The 20,871-nt window shown below is 39.7% G+C and overlaps 2 protein-coding genes across 6 annotated transcripts in view; one reads left to right on the forward strand and one right to left on the reverse strand.

Moving 5' to 3' along the window:
• Window positions 1–20,662, reverse strand: part of psmd1 (proteasome 26S subunit, non-ATPase 1) — a 36,929-nt gene extending 16,267 nt beyond the window's left edge. Inside the window, exons 1-16 of the mRNA XM_013910130.1 lie at window positions 20,459–20,662; window positions 19,852–19,895; window positions 19,520–19,593; window positions 19,046–19,215; window positions 18,686–18,894; window positions 18,396–18,539; window positions 17,283–17,509; window positions 16,904–16,964; window positions 16,158–16,286; window positions 15,926–16,014; window positions 15,744–15,822; window positions 15,416–15,589; window positions 15,152–15,263; window positions 14,179–14,375; window positions 13,696–13,791; window positions 13,182–13,246 (exon numbers count right to left, since the gene is read on the reverse strand). Of these exons, the coding sequence (XP_013765584.1) occupies window positions 13,182–13,246; window positions 13,696–13,791; window positions 14,179–14,375; window positions 15,152–15,263; window positions 15,416–15,589; window positions 15,744–15,822; window positions 15,926–16,014; window positions 16,158–16,286; window positions 16,904–16,964; window positions 17,283–17,509; window positions 18,396–18,539; window positions 18,686–18,894; window positions 19,046–19,215; window positions 19,520–19,593; window positions 19,852–19,895; window positions 20,459–20,474 (1,886 nt within the window). The 5' untranslated portion in view covers window positions 20,475–20,662. The remainder of the gene's footprint in view (window positions 1–13,181; window positions 13,247–13,695; window positions 13,792–14,178; window positions 14,376–15,151; window positions 15,264–15,415; window positions 15,590–15,743; window positions 15,823–15,925; window positions 16,015–16,157; window positions 16,287–16,903; window positions 16,965–17,282; window positions 17,510–18,395; window positions 18,540–18,685; window positions 18,895–19,045; window positions 19,216–19,519; window positions 19,594–19,851; window positions 19,896–20,458) is intronic.
• On the forward strand, window positions 2,860–11,210 carry htr2b (5-hydroxytryptamine (serotonin) receptor 2B, G protein-coupled). 5 transcript variants are annotated; one of them, XM_005730353.1, is made up of 5 exons: window positions 2,860–3,335; window positions 3,714–4,273; window positions 8,327–8,527; window positions 9,129–9,589; window positions 9,817–9,879. In XM_005730353.1, exons 2-5 carry the CDS (start codon window positions 3,997–3,999, stop codon window positions 9,829–9,831), a joined length of 954 nt encoding a protein of 317 aa, XP_005730410.1. In that variant the 5' UTR covers window positions 2,860–3,335; window positions 3,714–3,996; the 3' UTR covers window positions 9,832–9,879. The 5 variants fall into 5 exon arrangements, with proteins under 5 accessions (XP_005730410.1, XP_005730408.1, XP_005730407.1 ...); XM_005730351.1 differs by having other exon boundaries at window positions 3,695–4,273; window positions 9,129–11,210; XM_005730350.1 differs by having other exon boundaries at window positions 9,129–11,210.
• Window positions 20,663–20,871: the final 209 nt, after the last annotated feature.

The raw sequence follows: 20,871 nt of genomic DNA on the forward strand, positions 1-20,871 counted from the left end.
ACACACACACACACACACACACACACACACACACACACACTTTATATCTTAGTGAGGACATCCTAACCAAATGGTTTGGGTAAATTGTACAATATTAACCACATGGTAAAAACATTACAAATTCCTACAAATGTGAAGGAATGTGCTAAATAAACACATATTTACCAGCACCGCTTTAGTCATATAGGCACAACCTGCAAGATCATATCAAAATTTAGCTCAGCGGGTGACAGTCGTTATTGTTTTCTGAGTAAAAATTCTCTTAGTTAAAAAAAAAAAAAACTAAACAAAAATCACTTTGAAGCAAAATATGCACGGGCACACGCAAACGCACAAAAGAGGAGGGAAAAAACAAAAACATGATGTTGAACATTATCTGATAATTCCCTTGTGATAACAACGGCTCTGCCCGGGCTTGAATTGGTAGGCTGATTGGTGAGATCACGCAGAGTTTTGCATGAAGAGTTGGTCTGCTTTAAACTGCAAACAGATGCCAATCAGTGACTCAAGGATCACAGAGAACGGCCACGTTTAACTAACTGACCCAGCAATGCTATAGTGGAAATAAAGAGGCGGTCCCTGTTTCTCACATAACACTAAAAGCTCAATGATCCACAGAACAAATAGAAGAGCAGAAGAATGAAACAGTGGTGCTTATTGGATTCTAGTTTGTTAAAAAAAAAAAAAGGCTTTAAACTGTGTTTGTCTATATGCCGAATTATTCTACAAATGTGTTCACAAATTATATGAAAATTATGGTATAAGTTCAGTAAAAACAGTCTTGGAAGCTTTAAAGCTTCACAAAGATGACTTATTTCACTACTGACTGGATCAACTACACTGGGTCCAACAACTGAAGCTATAATCACCTCGTTATGAGCCTTACAACTATAAAGCATAGAAAGAAATGTTTGAATCAGTCTTTTTACTCATCATTAAAAACAGTCGCGTTAATGGACAGAATATATAACCTATTCAACAGAAGTAGAAAACACTATAGACTGGAAAAACTCCATCTTGGAATTAATAAGTTGCCCCTTCAGAAAAATATGTCATAATAAGATTAACACACACACACACACACAAAAAGCCACAAACTCTTAAACTGTCCAATCAATATGGAGGCATGTCCGCAGTGAGTAATCTGCACTGGTCTGTCTGGAATTAAAAGCTCAGCTCGACCATTATATTAGGATTTAGCGAGATCACAAGTGGCAATCACTGAGAGATTTGGATCAGATTTCAGTGTCACCTCCAGAGGGTTTTTTTCTATTCCTGTAGACCGACGGACGGTGTCCTTCAATCTACATTTGGGTGAGAGCCAAACTGTAAAGGGCTCACACAGAATAAGCATTTAGGTTAAATAAAAATATTTATGATGCTTTTTTGAAACTGACTGCACAATAGCTTGAAGCACACCTTGAGAAAACTTTGGCGATTGGTTATCTGAATAGCTCAATCTGAAGCCTTTTCAGCTTTGTTCAGTAAAAGATTACCTTTAACCACCATCAAAATAGAAGAAGTGAGATGGAGAGAAGAAATCAATATTCAGCATTTGTTTCACATGAAAGCCTGTGAAGCTGTGACGTCTATAATTCGACTTCAAGTTCAATATCCTGGTAATGCGTGATGGACTTAAAAACCTCAGAATTAACTCAAAGGAAAGAGACAAAAAACGGAGCACCAAGTTTATGACTCCACTCAAAGTCAAAGTTGCAGGTGTAGAGCAAAGAAAAAAAATCTTAAAACATGTAATTTTTCTGCATGAAATGTGACTGGCAGTCATTGATGTGGTCTTGCTGTATGACTGCAGATCACATTCGGTTGCTTCCTGTCTGTTACAGGAAGCAGTCGTAAAATACATCATGAAAAACACCTGGACAATGTTAATTTTAGACAAGAGGTCATGTGGCTTTTATAGTTTACGCTAAAAGGTAATCAAAATTCATCCAAAGAGTAAACAAAACAAACACGTGTGAGTATACTGCTATAATAATAAGTGATAAGCAGCTGCCAAAGGGCAGACTGTTAACTTGTTAAACTGCTTAAACTGGGAGAAAAAAAATGTGTCACGTCTAATGGTACATAACGTTTTTATTTCCTTTAATGTTGCAGCAGTTTAAAAGTTGGCAAACATGCAGATCCCAAGAAATAAGATTAGTTATCATACTGAAAACATGTTCGGGTAAAAGCAGCTGTTGGAGAGATAGATGCTGCCTCTAATCACAGTGCTACACCTGATGTGATGATTTAAGCATTTAAAAAATGTTAAACTTCTGGGACTGAAGAGATTGCTTATCCTTTAATGAAGTTTAAAGTAAAAGAGAGCAGATTATCTTATGCATGTACTGCCACCTTGACAGAAACAAGGGGCATGTATCATCTAAAATATCCAAGGGTACACTCTGAACTTAAAAAATAAATAAATAAATAAATCTGCTTTTAAAAGCAAAAAATCAAAGCAACATCATGACTACAAGCAAAAAAATCTATAGAGAAAACAAAAATATACATAAATAAGGGATAATTTCTTAAAATATATATCATCTATTAAAAAAAGGTTTCCTGAGATTTTCTCAATGTGAGCTCACTGAGGACAAAAGGCTTTAACAGCTATGTAGTATAAGTACATTTTCAAGCATGTACCTCTACACAAAAGGTTCCCCCCATACAGTGCTCCTACCTCCCCTCTTCTTCGAGCAGAGGAGTGAACAGAAAGTGACAAATATAAACAGTAGGACGGCGGTGTTGAAGGAAATTACCTCCCAGAACAACTGGCATGTTGCCATCATGAAGACATTCATCTGTTTTGTATAGAGTCTGAGTCACTTGCAAGCAGAAGGGGGAGGGAGGGGACGAGAGAGAGCGAGCGTGAGCTGATCGCAGGCTGCAGACGAGAGGCAACGAGTGAGAACGGGTGAGCAGCAGAGGAGCAACAACATCTGAAAGTTTTAAACCTGTGATCGCGGTAGGTGACGCGCGGCGAGACTGGAAGTTCCTCCAACATGTGGAAGCGAATAAATTCCACATCACGGACCGCTTCAGACTAAGACAGATTTAGGATTCGCTGCTGAGGGAGGGCGTTCTCTGTCACATTCTTCTATGGGAAGGGAAGAAATTTAAAGATGACATAGGAGACATTAAAAGAGACCAAGCTGTCCCACCTTACAAGGTGTGCAAAGAGTGAAATGCACGGGGTGTCAAGCGGCTCTCTTTTCCCAGCTCAGAATACTGTTTTAGTGTTCAACAGCGCTAAGACGTAAAGGTTTGGGAAAAGACTTGAAGAGCTGAAAACACAAAAGGAGAAGGACAGCTAACATTACCTTGGGAAACAGGTATGAAACTTTTGCAAAACTATCACAATACTAGTTTATTTTTTTATTTGAAAATGGGTTTCGACATCATTTAAACCACTGCTTTGGAAGGTATATAAATTCAAAATCCTACACATTCATCTAATTTTAATCAACAAATATCAGCTGAAACACTGTGTACAAACAACTTGCATCTTTTATTAACCTTTAACTGTATAACAGAAGAAATCTGAAAAGCTTTTAAGCCATCACTCTGTTTTCCCAGCTTGGCATTCACATAACTCATGATCTGACTGTCTTTGCTCTATTTATTACTTACCATTGCTGCATTTTGTCATTATTCGGGTAAAGAAAATGACTAATCACTACCCCTCTAACAGACCTATTTCTTCTTTGAAGTGGATGTCAAGAGTGTCAGCTGCCTGGGAAAGTGAGGACCCCTGCTCACTTGCGGAACATCGCACTGTGGAGCTACTAATCGTGTTGGGATTATTGCCAGCTTTGGATTTTATAAGAACAAAGATCATCTTCGTTTGGCTTTTACGGGATGCAGGATCTTGTGTGCCGCCCCTGAACTGTCTCACCCTACCCTGTGCCCTTGTCTGTGGGACCCAGTGACCATGCTGACCGAGTCTCCCAGACCAGAAAGATTAGAGCCCCGACCTACACTCAAGCCCGCTGTATGCTCAGCAGCACCCTGTCTCAGCCAGCCATGGCACAGCTCGAGGCTAACAGCTCACACGCAGGCAAAGTGTCTGAGCTTCAGCTGAAATGGGCTGCCTTGCTCATTGTCATGGTCATCATCCCCACGATCGGAGGAAACATCCTGGTCATTCTCGCTGTGTCGCTGGAGAAAAAGCTGCAGAATGCTACCAACTACTTTCTAATGTCACTTGCTGTAGCCGATCTGCTGGTGGGACTCCTAGTGATGCCCATTGCATTGGTCACTGTTCTCTACAGTAAGTTTAGCACGGAGCTTTGGCTTTGACAGCTTCATTGCACATATACTGCATATGCTTTTTTACATTATATAGGTAGCATTAAAGCTGCACAGGTAAAAATCCTAGAAACCCAAGCATAACATTTCTTATTTTTTCCCTTTTAAAAGGTCGTTTACATTTATTTAAAAAAAAACTAATAATAATAATATTTTTTATTATGCTTACAAAATAAACAGTATTTAAACTCCAGACGCTCCCCCAGCAAACAACTGCCAACAGTACCTCACCCATGTCTAAGGTGTGACTCTGAACAAAGCACCATTGGAATGATTATATTTCTTTCTTTAATATAGTAAATGGCCTGTATTTGTATAGCGCTTCACACATCCAGTCACCCATTCACACACACAGACACTGGCGCCACCGGGCCCTCTGACCACCACCAGTAGGCAACGGGTGAAGTGTCTTGCCCAAGGACACAACGACCGAGACTGTCCAAGCCGGGGCTCGAACCGATTACAAGGCGAACGCCCAACTCTTGAGCCACGATCGCCCCGACAGATCATAATCTGTCATAATATCCAGAAGAACACTGAAAATTGATGTCCAAACCACCAACAAATTTTGAAAACAATTTTTTAAAGTGAGTTCAAGAGTGACCGAAGTGATTTAATGAAGAATGTCCCCTAATTCACAGCAAACTTGTATTAAACCTTCATTAGGCGTTAATATCTGCATAACGACCAGAAGACTTGGGGATAACAGAAGAGGAGAAAAACAATTTGAGAGGCAGTATTAGATCCAATCAAGACTATCTCTAAACAAATTATTCTAGATGAAATAGAACAAGAGATAGTGGACGGTGAACAGTCTACTTTCTCTGGCAAAGGTTTGGTGCCAGGTCCACAGCTTGGACTGAACGACTTGCCTCTGGGACTATTACCAATGGAAAGCCATTTTTCCATTAATTCCATTAATAGTGTTGTGCAAATACAGCTGCACAGGAACTGATTTAGACTTGTATCATCTTTTTTTCCTCTTCATACCACAACAAAATACAGAGCTATGGCAAAGCTACGCATTATTCTCCATTAGTTCAATTGAAAGATAATGAGCTGGATTATAATTATGCCTAACACACAAGAGCGCAGATGTGGATGTGTCACACTGAAAGCTGCACAAGTAAGATTGCTCAGAGATGCTGCTTAAGCGCTTACCTTAATGCAGAATCTAATTAAAGAAGGGCTTTACAATTAATCTGCCATTGCATCTATTTCTGTAACAAATCTGTGTCTGGAAACATGCTATTTAAATTCTGACTGGATCGCTGGATTGAAAAGGATACCAGCTATAAGGGTTTTACATCACTCTCCACATTAGAAACATAAAGCCTGTTCATCAGTCTACCAGGAAGCTTAATCCCCTTTCACATTGCTATAATTGAGCACACTGAGCCCAAAATTCACCCAGTAAACCCTCCAAAGAAGTTTTAGTCACAGCCAAAGGAGAAATCATCAGTAAAATTAGTATTTTATACCACACTTATTTTGGGTTCATCATCAAGCATAATAAACAGTTTAATTTATCAAACAGCCACATATAACAACAAAACTCAGATTTCTCTTCAACAAGCCTGTGCAGATTTTGTCCTTTCATATCATTCATTTTTGTATGCGCGCTTCAGTAGACACCGAAAGGCCCATTCTGATCCATGAAAAACCTGGGTATTGAGCTAAAAGCAGCTGGCTTTGAAACATAAAAGAAACTGAAAGGGTATTGATTTCTTTTTTCTTTGTTCAAACCATCACTTCAATACGGCAACCTCTAAAGCAATTTATCTAGGCCGAAAATATTTAGTCCTAAGAACTAGTCCAGTCACGTAACTGAGAGAAAACACCAACCGTGATTAAAATGTATTTCTTTAATTTTTCCAGCAGTATTTCTATCTGCTAAAACGTTACAAAGGTCTACAAAAACAAAAAACAGACTCCTAAAATATGCTCTGCTTTTGTGAAATATATTTTAAGACCCAGGCAGCTGTCATCCTCTCCTATTTAGAGAGAGATGAAGCGCTGAGGTGAACTGGAAGAGGTCATGAGGACACAGACAGAAACAGTGTGTTAGTGTGAAGGATAGCTAACGACGGTGCGGACAGTCATGCTGTGCCAACAACCTTTAGCGAAATAAACAAAGTCACATAGACAAGGTTATAGTACATTGGTACACTAATACCACAAATGTCAACACAACTAAACTAAACATTTCAGTGAAATCAGTGATACAACTGTAAGGTGGGGCCGATGAGCTGTGCTGGGCTTGAAATAATCAGAAACAATAAAAACACACGTAAGCTGACAGACTAATAAAGCTGTGCGTGTGTTGTGTAAATTAAGACTGTTATCATTGTTAATTAAGGCTAGAGATGTGCTGGTCCGGTGTCCAGAGGTGTTTGCTTTGTAGCCGTGTGCAAATGATGAAGGTGGTTGAAGTCCAATTTATCTTTTTAACCTTTATCCCCCTTCTTATAATCTAATAACAGGTGAGGAAGGTGCAGAGAGGCTAACAGCTAGTCCTTTGAAGTTCATTAGTTAGTTACATTTCTTTTTCTTTTCAGCTCTATACAATGTCACTATAATTATTAGGCCTTTACCTTTAGCGATCCAATCACATATAAAACAAAATAGATTTCTCTATTAACCAAAGTGTCTCCAGTTGAACAGCTATAACCTCCTTTTATCTTTGATCATCCGTTCAGACTTGCTCGTGGAGTAAAGTAGTAGGGCAGGTAGAGCTGGCTGCAGCTGGCAGAGAAACCCACTTTACTTTGAATTAAAATATATAGGTTTCAAAGAAAAGATGATGCAACACACCCTTCCAGAAAATGTTTCTAGTATTCAGCCACTCTTTCACATCTGCTGAGCAGAAGTATACAGACACCTGGAAAATGTAAGAGGTCCTCTTGTTTAAAATATGAGCTATGTGAACAGAAACTCTTGTAAACTTAAAATAAACCAACTTGTAGCCAAAAAAGAAAAAAGAAAAGCCTAAGTGAGAAGCCAGCTCTCTACTAACCAATAATGTGGTAATTTAATACATTAGATTTTCTGAACTCCTCTATTCTATATGTTTTTTTTATTTAAAGAGCTGTGGATATTGTAGCTGTTTCTACTGTGCAATGTGCTATAAACACATTCTTTCTTATACTTGCCAGAAATGCAAATTATTCTTATTCTTTTTTAAGTAATAACACTTCATCCCCATATTTTTTTAATAAAAGTCCTGCACTGTTGACTCTTAGACACCCACATCTGTTCAAATAGCAGTTTTGTAATCCTTATAAACCAAAAAAAAAGAAAAGAAAAAACATTGCAAATGACTTTGAGGTGCTGACACGAGCCTTGTATAACTAGGAACTACAGGAGAGCTCTGCTCTATGCTCCAAGTTTTTAATGGGCTGCCACGTGGTGGAACTAGGATGTTTTCAAAGGCAACCATAAAACAAAAAACTATAAAAAAAATAAGCTTACAAGGGCAGGATTGCTTTAGTAACATTGTAAAACTAATATAACAAATAAACACTTTCCAAAAGTGTCAATCATTTGTCATTTGGGGGGAGAAAAGCTTCCACGTCAAACTTAATCAAAACAGAGTACGAGAAAGCAGCGCAGTAAGGAGGCGGAGGAGACGGGCATAACACAGGAAAATTCCAACAACTGTCTTTTACTATGTTAATGGATGACGAGACAAAAGCCAGAACAACTACTTGCCAGTTTTATACCCAGAACTCAAAATAAACACTACTGTTGAGCGCAGTCTCTGCCACATCTACATTAAGAGCGCCGAGCTCCATAAACACTCAGCGAACCCTCCTTTTTCCAGTAAAGTGATTCCTCACAGATAAACAAACAGCAATCATTTGCACGAGTGCTACTTCAAACCCGTTGCCATTGTCTGATATCTACCCTAACGGGCAGAGAGTATGACCGCATTCTTTTTGGCAAGAAAACGAGTTACACCACAAGTATATTAAACTATCTGCCAACTCTAATTTCCATCTCATCTTCTCTTTAGACTCTGGATGGCCTCTTCCTGAGTTTCTCTGCCCCATCTGGCTCTTCCTTGATGTGCTTTTTTCTACTGCATCCATCATGCACCTTTGTGCCATTTCACTGGATCGCTACATTGCCATCAAGAAGCCGATTCAACACAGCCAGTACAAATCCAGAGCAAAAGCGCTGGTCAAGATCGCACTGGTGTGGCTCATATCCATTTGTAAGTTTGTCAGTTCAGCCTTCAGCTCTACAGCAGTCTTTAAAGTCAAAACTCAAAACATAAAAGCCCCAACAAGACCTGGTTTACACTCAGAAATGCATGCCAGATGACATAAAACAGCAACATATATATAAACAGCACTGATGTGATTTAAAGTCCACTGTGACTTTAAATCACATCCAAGTTTTAAAATAAAAGGTAAAATCAGCTGCATCTCAAAAACTTACGTTAAATACATGAAAACACCTTTACAGCACAGTACAGCTCAGTACTCACACCACTAAGGGAACATTCACTTTGGCTGTCAGGTGTGGCTTTATTTAAACTTTTAAAGCTTACTGTACACCATGGCTTATTTTGAGGGGGGTGACGACTTGCCAGGAATGATTAGTTTACTAGATTTTGTAAACACAAAGATGCTGCAATCAGTCATGCCTTGTTATTGGAGACACATTTCAGTAAAAGCAGCTCTTTCTCTCAAATGAAAAATTACTGCATTTGCAGAAAAAACAAAACAAATGCAAGCCAGTAAGCTGTTCATCCAATGAGTGTGGTAATAACCAGTGTTTCCCAGTATTTAAAGTTGTTGTCGTTTTTCTAGGTATTGCAATTCCAATTCCTATTAGGGGCCTTAAGAACTACCACCTTCCCAACAACATCACCTTCAACAGCAATCACACGTGCCTGCTGAAACCAACCACCTTCTGGGATTTTATCATATTTGGCTCTTTATCAGCATTCTTCATCCCTTTGACTATCATGATGGTCATCTATCTACTCACTGTCCATGTGTTGCGCAAAAAGGTTTATTTGCTCAGGTCAAAGGTCACTCAGCGTTTTAGCTCTCCGGTGGTGTCCACAGTTTTTCAAAGGGAGCAGTCTATGGCTTCAACTGAAGCCGAGCAAATGAATGTGCTGGACAGCAGACTTCCCCGGATGCAGGAAAAGCCAACTGTGGACACCACGATCGCTCACACGCCATACGAACAGTCCTTTCGCAGGATGTCAACTATGGGCAAGAAGTCCATGCAGACTCTGAGCAACGAGCAGCGTGCATCCAAGGTACTGGGCATAGTCTTCCTCCTGTTTGTAGTCATGTGGTGCCCTTTCTTTATTACAAATATCACCTCAGTGCTATGCAAAGGGTGTGATCCCAACGTCATTGCCCGGCTCATGGAGATCTTTGTTTGGGTGGGTTACGTGTCATCAGGTATTAACCCGCTGGTCTACACCCTATTCAACAAAACTTTCAGGCAGGCGTTCACACGTTACATCACCTGTAATTACAGGAGCTGTGCCAGTAACCTGTCAGGAGGACATCTGAGGCCATCAACTGCAGAGTGGACTCTAACAAGGATTTCAATCAAATCTTCCATGGCAGAGAACTCTAAGCTATTCATGAAACGGGGAATGAAGAACGGCATTGGAGCTGTGGCCTACCAAAGTCCGCTGAGGTGTCGGCAACCACCTGTACAGTCATCTAGTGGTGTTGTGCTAGACACAATACTTCTGACTGAAAATGAAGATGATAAGCAGGAGGAACATGTTAGCTGTGTATAGACTATGGACATGCAAAGCAAATGAATATAAATCGGGGGTGGGGGGGGTACTTAAAGTGGATAAAATTTATGTTGCAAATTTTAGTTCTTTCAAGACAAAGGCTTGTCACGAACAGATGTTTCTGTCAATTGGATACATTTAATGGCAAGACAACAAACCCCAAACTGTTCATAGTCTTTTGTAGCGCACACCTAGAGGGCAAAACACCAAAATGCTGGCTAACTCAGAGCATCAGAGCACCAGAGAACTCGTTTTTAATATGTTACAAGCTGCAAATGTCCAGATCAACTTTCAAAAACACTGATATTTAAAATACTGCATGTTTTTCCATACTTGTAAAGTGTACATTGCACAAGCTGCAGTCCATTTGGCAATATTTGCAATATGTAACAATATCCCTCCAGTGCACTTACACTGCCACCAGCACATACACAAAAAAACCCCAAAACAAAAACAACAGTAGGTGCAGGTCTATCTATTTTTGATTGAGATGGGTCACTAATGCCACGTTTGGAAGGTGAAACTCATCTGTTAAGCTTATAATAATGTAATATAATTTAGCCTTTGGTGGGATTTGGCAGCTGTTTTTGTACGGCAGCCTCAGGAGAGGTGTGTTAGCATTTAGTGCCATTATCTTTACTTGCCCAGCAGCTGTAAACAACTGAGCGGCTTGTGAACATTAGCTGGCATTTTGGTTTAATAACTCTGGTGAAAGTAAAGCACATGAAGTCTAAGGAAGGCTTGTTTTGCCCTCCAGGGTTCAAGGTGGTGACCTCACTTAGAAACTAGTAAGTGATCGCTAATGTTTGTTTACATCAGTTACACAAGGATCTATTTTCAACTATGAACACTACATCCACAAAGTTCAGGACATCATGATGACCTGGAAACTCCCTGAATGCAGCATACAGTACATTTCCTATTCTGATGCTTTCAACTTTTGCTGTCTAAATATGCTGTAAACCATCTACATGCTTATATTTTGTCAAGACAACACAGACAGACATAAACGCCTTGCACTCTTGAAACGATACTTAATGTATTTGCTGGACCTTTGAAAAGCACTCTTGTACGTGTATCGCAGCCTGCTGTTTTGACATGTTAAAAAGATGTCCACTTAAAAAGACTGTACATAGAAAATGTTCACTTTAAATGGAAATCTACATGTGTTTAATAAAATATTTCTTGTGTTCCTGATAAAAAGGCCAAATTCTAACCATCTGTGTGTTATGCTGTTGATCTCCACATTCATATGTTACTGTAATGTGATCAGAAAAAATGGCCTCTATCATAAATAAGGGCTGGGCAAAACAAAACACAGCATAACAGCCACAGTAAGACAAACAAAACAAAACAAAAAAGACTATTCACTTTTCCCCAAATCATAAACACCAAAGCAGATAACAGAGTTTGGCAATAAAAACACTGCTATTTACACTGAAAAAGAAAAATACGAATACTGTAACGACAGCATATTTAAGGAGCAATTCCTGATTTCTCTGTTTAAAAATATCCAGGAAAACGTTCAACTAAACTAAAATCCTAATTAGTTATATTCCTGTATAGACTGTGTCACTGTTAAACAAAAGACAAACAAACAAACAAACTGGAACTCTGCTGATTTAGTATGAAAAAGCTGAAACGTAAGGCATTCAAACCTGGCTCTTCTTGTGAGGCGGAGTGCATGCAGTTATTCTTAAGGCATTAGGGTGGGAAATCAGAGAAGAGCAGGCAAACTAAATAGCTCTGGTTCACAAGTCTTTCTAAACACAGAGAAAATTTACACAAGGTTTATGTAGCGGCCGATTGATCACAGGATATCACATGGCCTTTTTGGGCTTAAAAATGCACACCCTGATGTTTGTGAAGTGGCCAGGCAGTCTGTTTAGCACGAGCCCTGCTCTATGGTGGGTAAACACTGATGTTAGTGGGATAAATGCCTGTAAATAACTGGAGAAGACAGTTAAAGTGATAAGGACCTCAGTGGTGTCATTGTCTGACAGAGGAACATCATTCATGAAGACCAGTAACTACTACTAAACTAAATTTTGACAACTCATTACACAAAATATAAAAAACACAAGGTCAGCCAGGAAAACTGAAGCAAAAAAGAAAGAAAACCAAACTGTTTCTGTGTCAGTAGTGACGTAGTGAATAACAAGAACCTGACTGGTCAAAGCCAACTAAGCTCCAGGACATCTGCATGGAAATGACATTCACTGGTTTCATTCATTTGCCAGCTGCTACATTAACTCGTTTGTGTTAGCCAATCAACCAACAACACTTCACTTCACAAGTTAAAATCCCAAACAAGCTAACTGTAGTAAAGCTAAATAAAACTCCCACAAGTAACCAAGAGATCAGCTGCTTGTAATGATGGAAAAACTGGTAAACTCCCTGTTCTCCTTCTAGTTTGTGGGGGACACCAGAGTATCCACAGGTATCGGCTTTATAAAGTTACTGTGGCAGCTAATGCTATTAACCTTAATACGGGTGGCTGTAGTTGTGCCCTTTTCTTTTGCCGTAAGCATTCTGCAAGTCTTTTTTTAAGGTAATGATTTTTATTTATTAATTTACATATAACAAGCATCTAAAATCACACTGAGTTTCTACTATAATGCACGTGCCTCTTTGTGGAGGTTGTTGTTCGTGTGCCAGCTGCGTTTAAGATAGACAGCCAGTTAGCGGCAGATGTGACACACACTGAAATCAACAACCATAAACCATCGAGCTTTAATTCTACCTCCCCTCAGCAAACAAAGATAACTGTGCAACTGTTTAAAATAAACGGACGGACAGCAAACTGAGCACTGGTTGGTTGTCATTATATAACTTTTTTAAAACGTTCAAAAGATTAACATAAAGAAGCATCATTTGTAATAACAATGATATTTAGAAAACCCTTCAGAATACCCTCCTTTTACCAGATGCACGATTTGATCTGCTCAAATGTATGTCTTTGTTCAAAGGTTGTGTTTTGCATAAAGCTGGAATTTTGGCACAAGTATTGAGGTTTTAAAGAGAAAGGCCTTTGGTGCATGCGGAAAAAACCAAAACAGAGCGTTCATAGTTTAACGAAGGGGGTCTGGCTTACCTGAACAAGATGAAGCCAATGGACTCGACAGCAGCCCGTCTGACATCATCATTCACATCACTCACCTTAATAGACAAAAGAAAGGCAGTCAATTAAACGGGACTTGATTTAATCTTAAAAATGCACATCCCCTACTACCCAGAGTAAAAGAAATATGCTCTACTATTAAGCTGTCTAATAAATTCAGTTAGCACCAAGTGCCACCTGCAGGACAAAAGTGGTTCACACCTCTGCAGTGATTTCTGTTAGCAAAGAGTTTTGCAAGATCATCCCTGAAAGAATACAGTGCTTTAAATAACTGGCACTAGTTTAATAACAGCAGCTACTAAAGCTTTGAAAAAAAAAAGACAGATTAAGGGAGAAAATAAACAATCATACTTTTGACAATATTATGACTAGCAGCTATTATGAGGCCGGCCATTAGTGGATCCTCCATCCGCTTCAGTGCCATCATTATAAACCTGCACTCCCTTCAGTGACAGTGTTGTAAAGAAGGAAAAAAGGAAGCACTCACAGCGACATGTAGCAGGCGTCGGATGGCCTTGTTGTTCCCAGAGCCACAGTATGCCATTGCCACAGTGTACATACCAGAGCGCCGCAGGATGGGGTCCTACCGTAGACAGTGAAAGAAAGCAGAGCTTTAAGACTGTGTCTGGATACACAACTAAGATCAACATAATTTGAGTAATTTCCCACATCTAGATCTTGGCACAAAGTACAGAGGAAGAGTCTCACATGTGATGGGAAATACACACAACCTGAGGTTCAGTAAGTGCAGACGGGATTTGATACATCAAATATCGGCACAGTGAATTGTGAGCTTTACGGAGAGTAGTGACCTTTATGAAACAGACTGAGATTCTTTCCATTAAAGAATCAAACTTCGATTATTTTCTAGATATTGGTAAGTTGACCCTATGGCAAAGACACTTTTTTTGACAGAAGTTTCAACCTGATGGTGTACATAATTTGATTTTTGAGTGTTTTTTAGTCATACCTTGTCTCTACAGAGGCTTTCAATGAGGGCATCAGCCTCCTCCATACGTCCATACATGACCATGGCAATTCCTACTGCCAGGCCACGCAAGATCTTCTCGTGCTGCGTCTCCTGAGCGTAGCCCACCATGTCCTCGATCGCCTGAGCCGACTTGGAGCCCAGCATGACGAGACCAAGAGCCAACCCTGCAGCTTCACCTGGGAGGTCGCAGAAGCAGAAAAAATAAACAAATTTGGACATCTATAATGGAATTTCTTTTATTTGATGTATTGGTCAGATTTTTTAGTCATGTCACTTTTGGGTCATTTAAAGGGTGCATATGTGGAAGAGCATTCAGCTCGAACTTTATTGCACACACACAGCAAGGCCTCTGAGAAAGGGGGTGACAACAAGTGGGGAACTTCCACAGGTGTGAAGCCTTTTGTTCTGTGTTTTTGAGGATGGGGGAAGAGACAAGGGGCAATCACGGTAAGAAGAGATAAGGTTATAAAAAAATCTCCCACATTCTGGAGAGGGTTAACAGCTGTGAAAGTACTTTTGTCTGACTGTATTTAAACCAGGGCTGTGCTGTTCATCGGTAGAGAGACTGCTGTCAGTGCCCCATGATGGCAGCTCTCTCCAAGCATGCTTGTGTTTATTATTAAAAGTTGTTGGCCTACTGCTCACTGTGTCTGTAGGCTTTGTTAATTAAAATTCCATAACACATCACACAGGATTAAAAACAAACAAAAAACCCTGCTTTTTTTTTTTGGTCCACATACAATTAAAAAACATAACAAAACACATATTTAAAACGTCTGAAAGTTCTACTCTAATAAGGGACGTAGCAAAGATGCTCAAAACAAACAAAAATAAAAAACCAAATCATTCTTTGTCATATTTGTAGAAACATTATTATTAGTAAGCAGAACAGTAAAAAGCAAACTGGGGCTTTAAAATTCAAAAAGCCCCTTCACTGACAGGGCCTACGTACCAGTGACAGCATCATCCTGGTAGAGGTTCGACTTGAGCAGATCGTAGACATCCTGCCTAGCCGTGCCCAATGCAGCCAAACCCAGGCCAAGAGCACCGCCATGACGGACAATCTGTGACCGTGGAACAGAAAGCACACCATCAGTGAAAGCATAAAACTGACACAGAGACTTAAACTAGCTCCTGCTCTCTAAAAAGCTTTAGCTGGGGCACAAGTGTAACATTTATCTGACAACCAAGCATGAAACCAAACCTAAAAACTCACATCATTGCTGGCGTTCTTGAGTTGACTGAGCAGGTAGTCAATGATGTCCCCGCCATGGTTGGCATGAATGAGGCCCAGGGCATACAGCCCGCCTCCTTCCTGGTAGGCAGAGCCAGGGGAGGTATCTTTGGGCAAGTAGGTGGCCATTAACTGGAGCGCCTCTTTTTCATGACCCTGAAAGAAAGCATTTTCAACATTTTGAACATTAGAAACATTTTAATCTTTGTCTAAAACATTCTGAGCAGGCAGTAAGATTAGAAAAGCATAACATTAGAACAAAATCCTTTCTGGTTTTCTTAGTATTACCATCACTGTGCCAGAACTCTACCTTGTGGATGACACCCAGACTTGCTGTCGCTGTGAATTTTGCCCAGTTTGTTGCTCTTGCCAGCCATTCTAAGTTTTCTCTACAAGAACAAAAAACACTGGGGTTATAGTCACTCGAAAACAACACGTTTATCAACCCTCTGTAATCTTTTCAGTGTTTTATCATCCTCCCAGCACAGTTACCTGAGGAACTGGTCACTTGTGGTTCCTGTGTGCATGAAGGAGTTGGCTATAACCGTAGCTGTGTGGCACACTGAATTTCGAACCGCGTCCTGGAGTAAAAGGAGGCACAAAAATCAGGGAGTTTCAGGAAGTGGTCGCTACGGCACATTAAGTGAGCTCAAGCAAAATGCAGTTCATCTGGTTGTAAACAATCTTCTTCAAAACTGCACATTACACTGGCAGCGAACGTTACCTTTGTGTTTTTCAGAATCATTAGATCTGTATTGTTATTTCGAATTAAGAATTGTAGGTGAAGCTCAATGGCCATCTCCCCACTCAGGATCTTGATCATCTTTGCATTCTGGTCTTTGGACTCATCTTTCTGTAAAAAGACAGAAGGACAATGTGACAGGATATATTAAAGGCAACAAATCAGAGTGTATTTATTTAACCCCCCTCCCCCCAAAACTACTGTCCAGTTGATTTTCTTCTTTCTACTTTCAACTTTAACTTGAAGTTTTATATTCATTCCTCCCTCCCAGCATTCAATAACACTATCAAGACTGCAGCTAAAGGCCACACTGAGTTAGTATTGATATTTAGTAAGGTAGTACTAATGATGTGCAATCTGCATTTTTTCTTTGAACTTTTCTTCTCGACTTTGAATGCTTAACTAGACTACACTGCTATATATATATACTTGGCAAACACGATTCTGACTCTAATAAACTCCTTTTAACTCGCAGTATATTTTAGAATTCCTCATCATGTTTCAGGATTACTTTTTGTTATTCCTGTGAGAACCGTGTGGCTCTAGACTTTTCCAGCTGATGCCAACGCAACCAGTTTTATGTGCATGTATACAAACTGCTTAGCGTGACTGTTAGCCTAGATCACATGACTAAGCTGTACTGATTATGGCGAACATGCTTTGTTGTGCAGGCTCCAGTTATCAAAGATATACTGCAGTTAAAACCCCCAAAAATCCAAACTGCTAACCGTTTCTGCAGGCTTTCCAGCAGGTGAGCTGCCAGCTTTGTCATCGGTCTCCATTGCATCACTATAAAACATACAAGAGACAACAAGTTTCAGTCTGTAAGATGCGTGTGTATTAGACTCAATTCAAACTCAATCTTTTGTATTTCTTTACTTTAGTTTGCTTCATTTCAGAAGCTTTAAGATGCCCACCAGAAACTTAGTGGGCTTTATTCTCACTGACAAAGGGTCAAAAGGTTTTCCCACCATACAGCATTTTAAAAGAACTCTTCTGCAGAGAAATGCCTTAAATCAGAGCCACTATCTCTGAAAAAGCCCAAGACCTATAAACATGAACCAAGACAAAGTGCTTCAGAATTAGTCACTCTTTGTCCCTGCCTACCTCTCTTTGTCTGGCGTGGGCACGGTGCCTGTATTTGTGGAACCAGGGACTGCAGGAATAGGTGTCCCAACAGTACGCAGGTTCTGAATGACAGAGGACAGAAACTGCTGGCTGGCACTCTCATAGAGGTCAAAACAGATCTGGTAGGCCATTAGCAGGTTGTCCTCCTTCACCAGCTTCTCCAGGATATCACTCACAGCCTGCGGATCATCCAGGAATATCAGGCACTGGAGTGGGGGAGAGAGAGAGATAAGTGGAGAGGGATGTTAGTTTGAAATAGTTTTGGATCAACATACAGCAGTACTATCAACTATTTTAAAAATCACACAAATAACTCTGAGCATGACTCAGGGCAGATGTTGGTTTGGTTGACTGATCGTTAGAGATTCTTATCTAACAGAAAATACCTGCTATAATGTGTGCCTGAAAGTGAACTCTCTGGAATCATGAAGATTGTGATTACATATAAATTTTGATCTTATCATTTGGAGTTTTCATTTTTCATAACGTCATTTTAGTGGCTTTCAGCAGCCTTCTCCAGAGACATTAAACCTAACCATAACTTGGCAATCTTTGGATGCTCCGTAGAAACCCTTGGGTTTTCACCTGGCATCCAGATTCATCTGTATCAAGGAATTGTGCTTGCCAAGAAACATATAAATTGGAAGTCTACCTCTTCTACGAAACTACATTAAGGACGTTATCTTTTCTACAACTGGAAGAATTATGCATGTGTAAACCAGATATTCAGGGGAGATTTAATAGGAGATGAGGGCCTTTTCTTCAATAATACCATATTAACTCTTACAAGCTGTGATCTTTACTTTTTTCTCGGCCCCATAAGATGCAAAAATGTTTTTAATATATTTTTGTTATATTCTTGACAGGTTTTCTTCATGTTTGAGAACTTCGAGAGTCGCACCGTCTTAAATTCCCTCCATATGTTTTCGTGCCTGAAAGCCTTTTATTTCTTTTCTGTGTTTGTGTATGCTGTCACAAACAACAAATCAATGGATAAAACATTGGAGGGGAAAAAAAGAAAAAAAAGAAGTGAAAGCACGATCACCTGCGCCAGTTTCCTTGGCTCAGGTGTTTGAACAATTCATTTGTTACCTGACAGACATTGATGAAATCTGGTTTTTCCAGGTTCATGTAGAGTTTGACCAGCACCCTCAGCACGTCGTTACGGAACTTCTTGTTCTGCATCAGGGACATGCACACCTTCAAGCTGTAGGCAAGGAGGCCACTCACATCATTCTGGAAGGGAAGTGAAAAGAAAGAAATTCTTAAGATGAAACGTTAATAACCTTGAACAATCAACAGCAGTAACCAAAGCGTAAATCTTATTAAAACTTGTTGTAAAGATCCAAAATAATCTCAAGTTAGCAGAAAACTGCACTGACTGATTCTAAGATGGTTTTCTCAAACATGTCCAGACGTCTTGTTTCCAGGGCGATGCCAATGGCCTGTTTATACTTGTGATCGTCAAGGCAACGCAGGAACATCTTGTTGACAATGCCCTCGAGACGGGGGTCTATGGTTTTCTTCTCTTCGCCCTCTGGCAGCTCGGTATTCTCCACCCGCAGCTTGGTGTAATGGTCGATGCATTTGGCTGCATCCACAAAAATAACAAGTTATGTAGGTAAATATATTTATTTCATACATACTTTTCATTAGAAAGCAACGGAGAATAAACCTTAAGTCCAACATTACATCTTTATTTTACTTTGCACTGGTGAGAAGAAGTCCCCCCCCCCACTCACCAATGATGGTCTCCACATATTCTGAGTCATCTGTGACACTGAAAAGATCTCCTGCACCAAGAGCATAATTTAGAGACTCTTCAAAGGCACCAAGATGGTAGAAAACCTTGGAGGCCACCAAGGCTGCAAATTCTCTACTCCGGAAAGACTCATCCTCATATAGGACTTCACTGTGAGGAGACAACAACGAGTTACATAAAACAAAACTGTCAGGAGCCATTTTTCTAATCACCATTGAGTAAATTGTAGATCAGATCAGAGATGATCAAAATCATTCAGTTCTGCATTTATTACTGAACTATGAGGGAGCTTTGAGGGAGAGTAAATACTGTTGTCAGTGTCTCAGCATTTACAGGGAAAGTCAGTTAAATCTTTAACCCTACAACAGACATAGAAATAAACAATGAGCTTAAGCTCCTGCTGACTTATGTTACAGTACTGTAATAACTATAATATAAGCTCTTCGCTACTTACATCTTATCCACGGATCCTGAAATCTCAGCCCAAAAGTCATTCACAATGGCATCTAGCTTGTGCAGAGCAAACTCCTGCAAGAAAAACAGACGTGTTGTTTAAATATTCATCTTTGTATTCACTTTTATGTAATACTGCATACACCAAATGAGTTTACATTTATGTCACGTAGAAAAATAAAACATTGACCAAAACTTGATGGGCCACACTGACAATTCATAAAAGTCAAGAGACTTTATCTCTGCAACTGTATCTCTTGTGGTGAGATAACAAGACATGAAAATCTCCCGTTACCCGAATATTCAATTGACTACCCTACAGCCAACTCTTACCTTAAGCTGGGGCTCATCCTCATCAAGGAGAGAAATAATTCCAGCTAGAAAACAAAAGAAATTATTAAATGGATGTTTACTTCATAAAATCCAAATACTTTTCTTTTGATCCAACGGTCATTTCAAATACTAAATACATTTGCAAATCAAAGACAATACATTCTAAGAATACATTACAATACGGTCTGAGGAGATACAGAAGCTTATTGAGGATCAAATATAATGTTAGCCCAAAATCTGGCAATTTGAAGATTGTTTATAGCAATACTAAGATGACAGCAGCATTTAGGATGTATTCAAACACATAACGTCATCGGAAATTACGTCTCAGATGAAAGCAAAAATGAACATGTTTATCTATAAAGATCCATGCTGTTGCCATTACTGTAATTTATTTCCGCTTCCTCCATTTAAACAGCCTTGTAGTGATTAAAACCATTTCTGAAGCACGGGAAATCCACAATGAAATGTGTTTCTCCTTACTATAACTACTTTAGTAATTTTATATGTGATCAACGGTCTACGGTGGGCTGCCAAGTACTAGCCGTGTGACTCAGCTAAATCAATGGCAACGGCTAACAAAATAAAGCTACCTTTAACTACTTACCGGCAGATGTTATCATGATTGGCTCTTCGGTCCCTCCGCGGTCCCGCGTATCCTAGTGTGACGGCGAAATTTCGTGTGATTTGGGGGAAGTTAAAGAAAAGATTTGCAATATTTGGATATGTTTAACCACCGAACTGAACGCAGCCGCTGCTAACTTCTTTTTGTTCAACACCGCAAGTCCCTGTCTGAAGGACCCTCGGGTTGGCCAGCTGTAACTATGCCTGATTAAAAACGTAAAAAATGTATACAATTCACGCTGGATTCATCAGTTGGACCAACATATTCCAGTTTTATAACTAATTAACATAAAGATAACGTAAATATTATTTGAAAAAATGTGGGGAATTTGTAAATGTAGTTGAATGTATCCGATTTTTATACTGGCACCTCAAATGGCGACCTGCCAGCCCAGC

This window comes from Pundamilia nyererei, unplaced genomic scaffold, assembly GCF_000239375.1.
Source record: "Pundamilia nyererei isolate P.nyererei 1_Seehausen unplaced genomic scaffold, PunNye1.0 scaffold00036, whole genome shotgun sequence".
Classification (NCBI taxonomy): domain Eukaryota; kingdom Metazoa; phylum Chordata; class Actinopteri; order Cichliformes; family Cichlidae; genus Pundamilia; species Pundamilia nyererei.

Excerpts from the sequence above, each read along its gene's own strand:
- htr2b (XM_005730351.1), top strand. The coding sequence starts at position 3,997 with ATGCTCAGCAGCACCCTGTCTCAGCCAGCCATGGCACAGCTCGAGGCT. Across the intron at positions 4,274-8,326 it reads ATTGGTCACTGTTCTCTACA|ACTCTGGATGGCCTCTTCCT; the intron begins GTAAGTTTAGCA and ends TCTTCTCTTTAG. Across the intron at positions 8,528-9,128 it reads GGTGTGGCTCATATCCATTT|GTATTGCAATTCCAATTCCT; the intron begins GTAAGTTTGTCA and ends TCGTTTTTCTAG.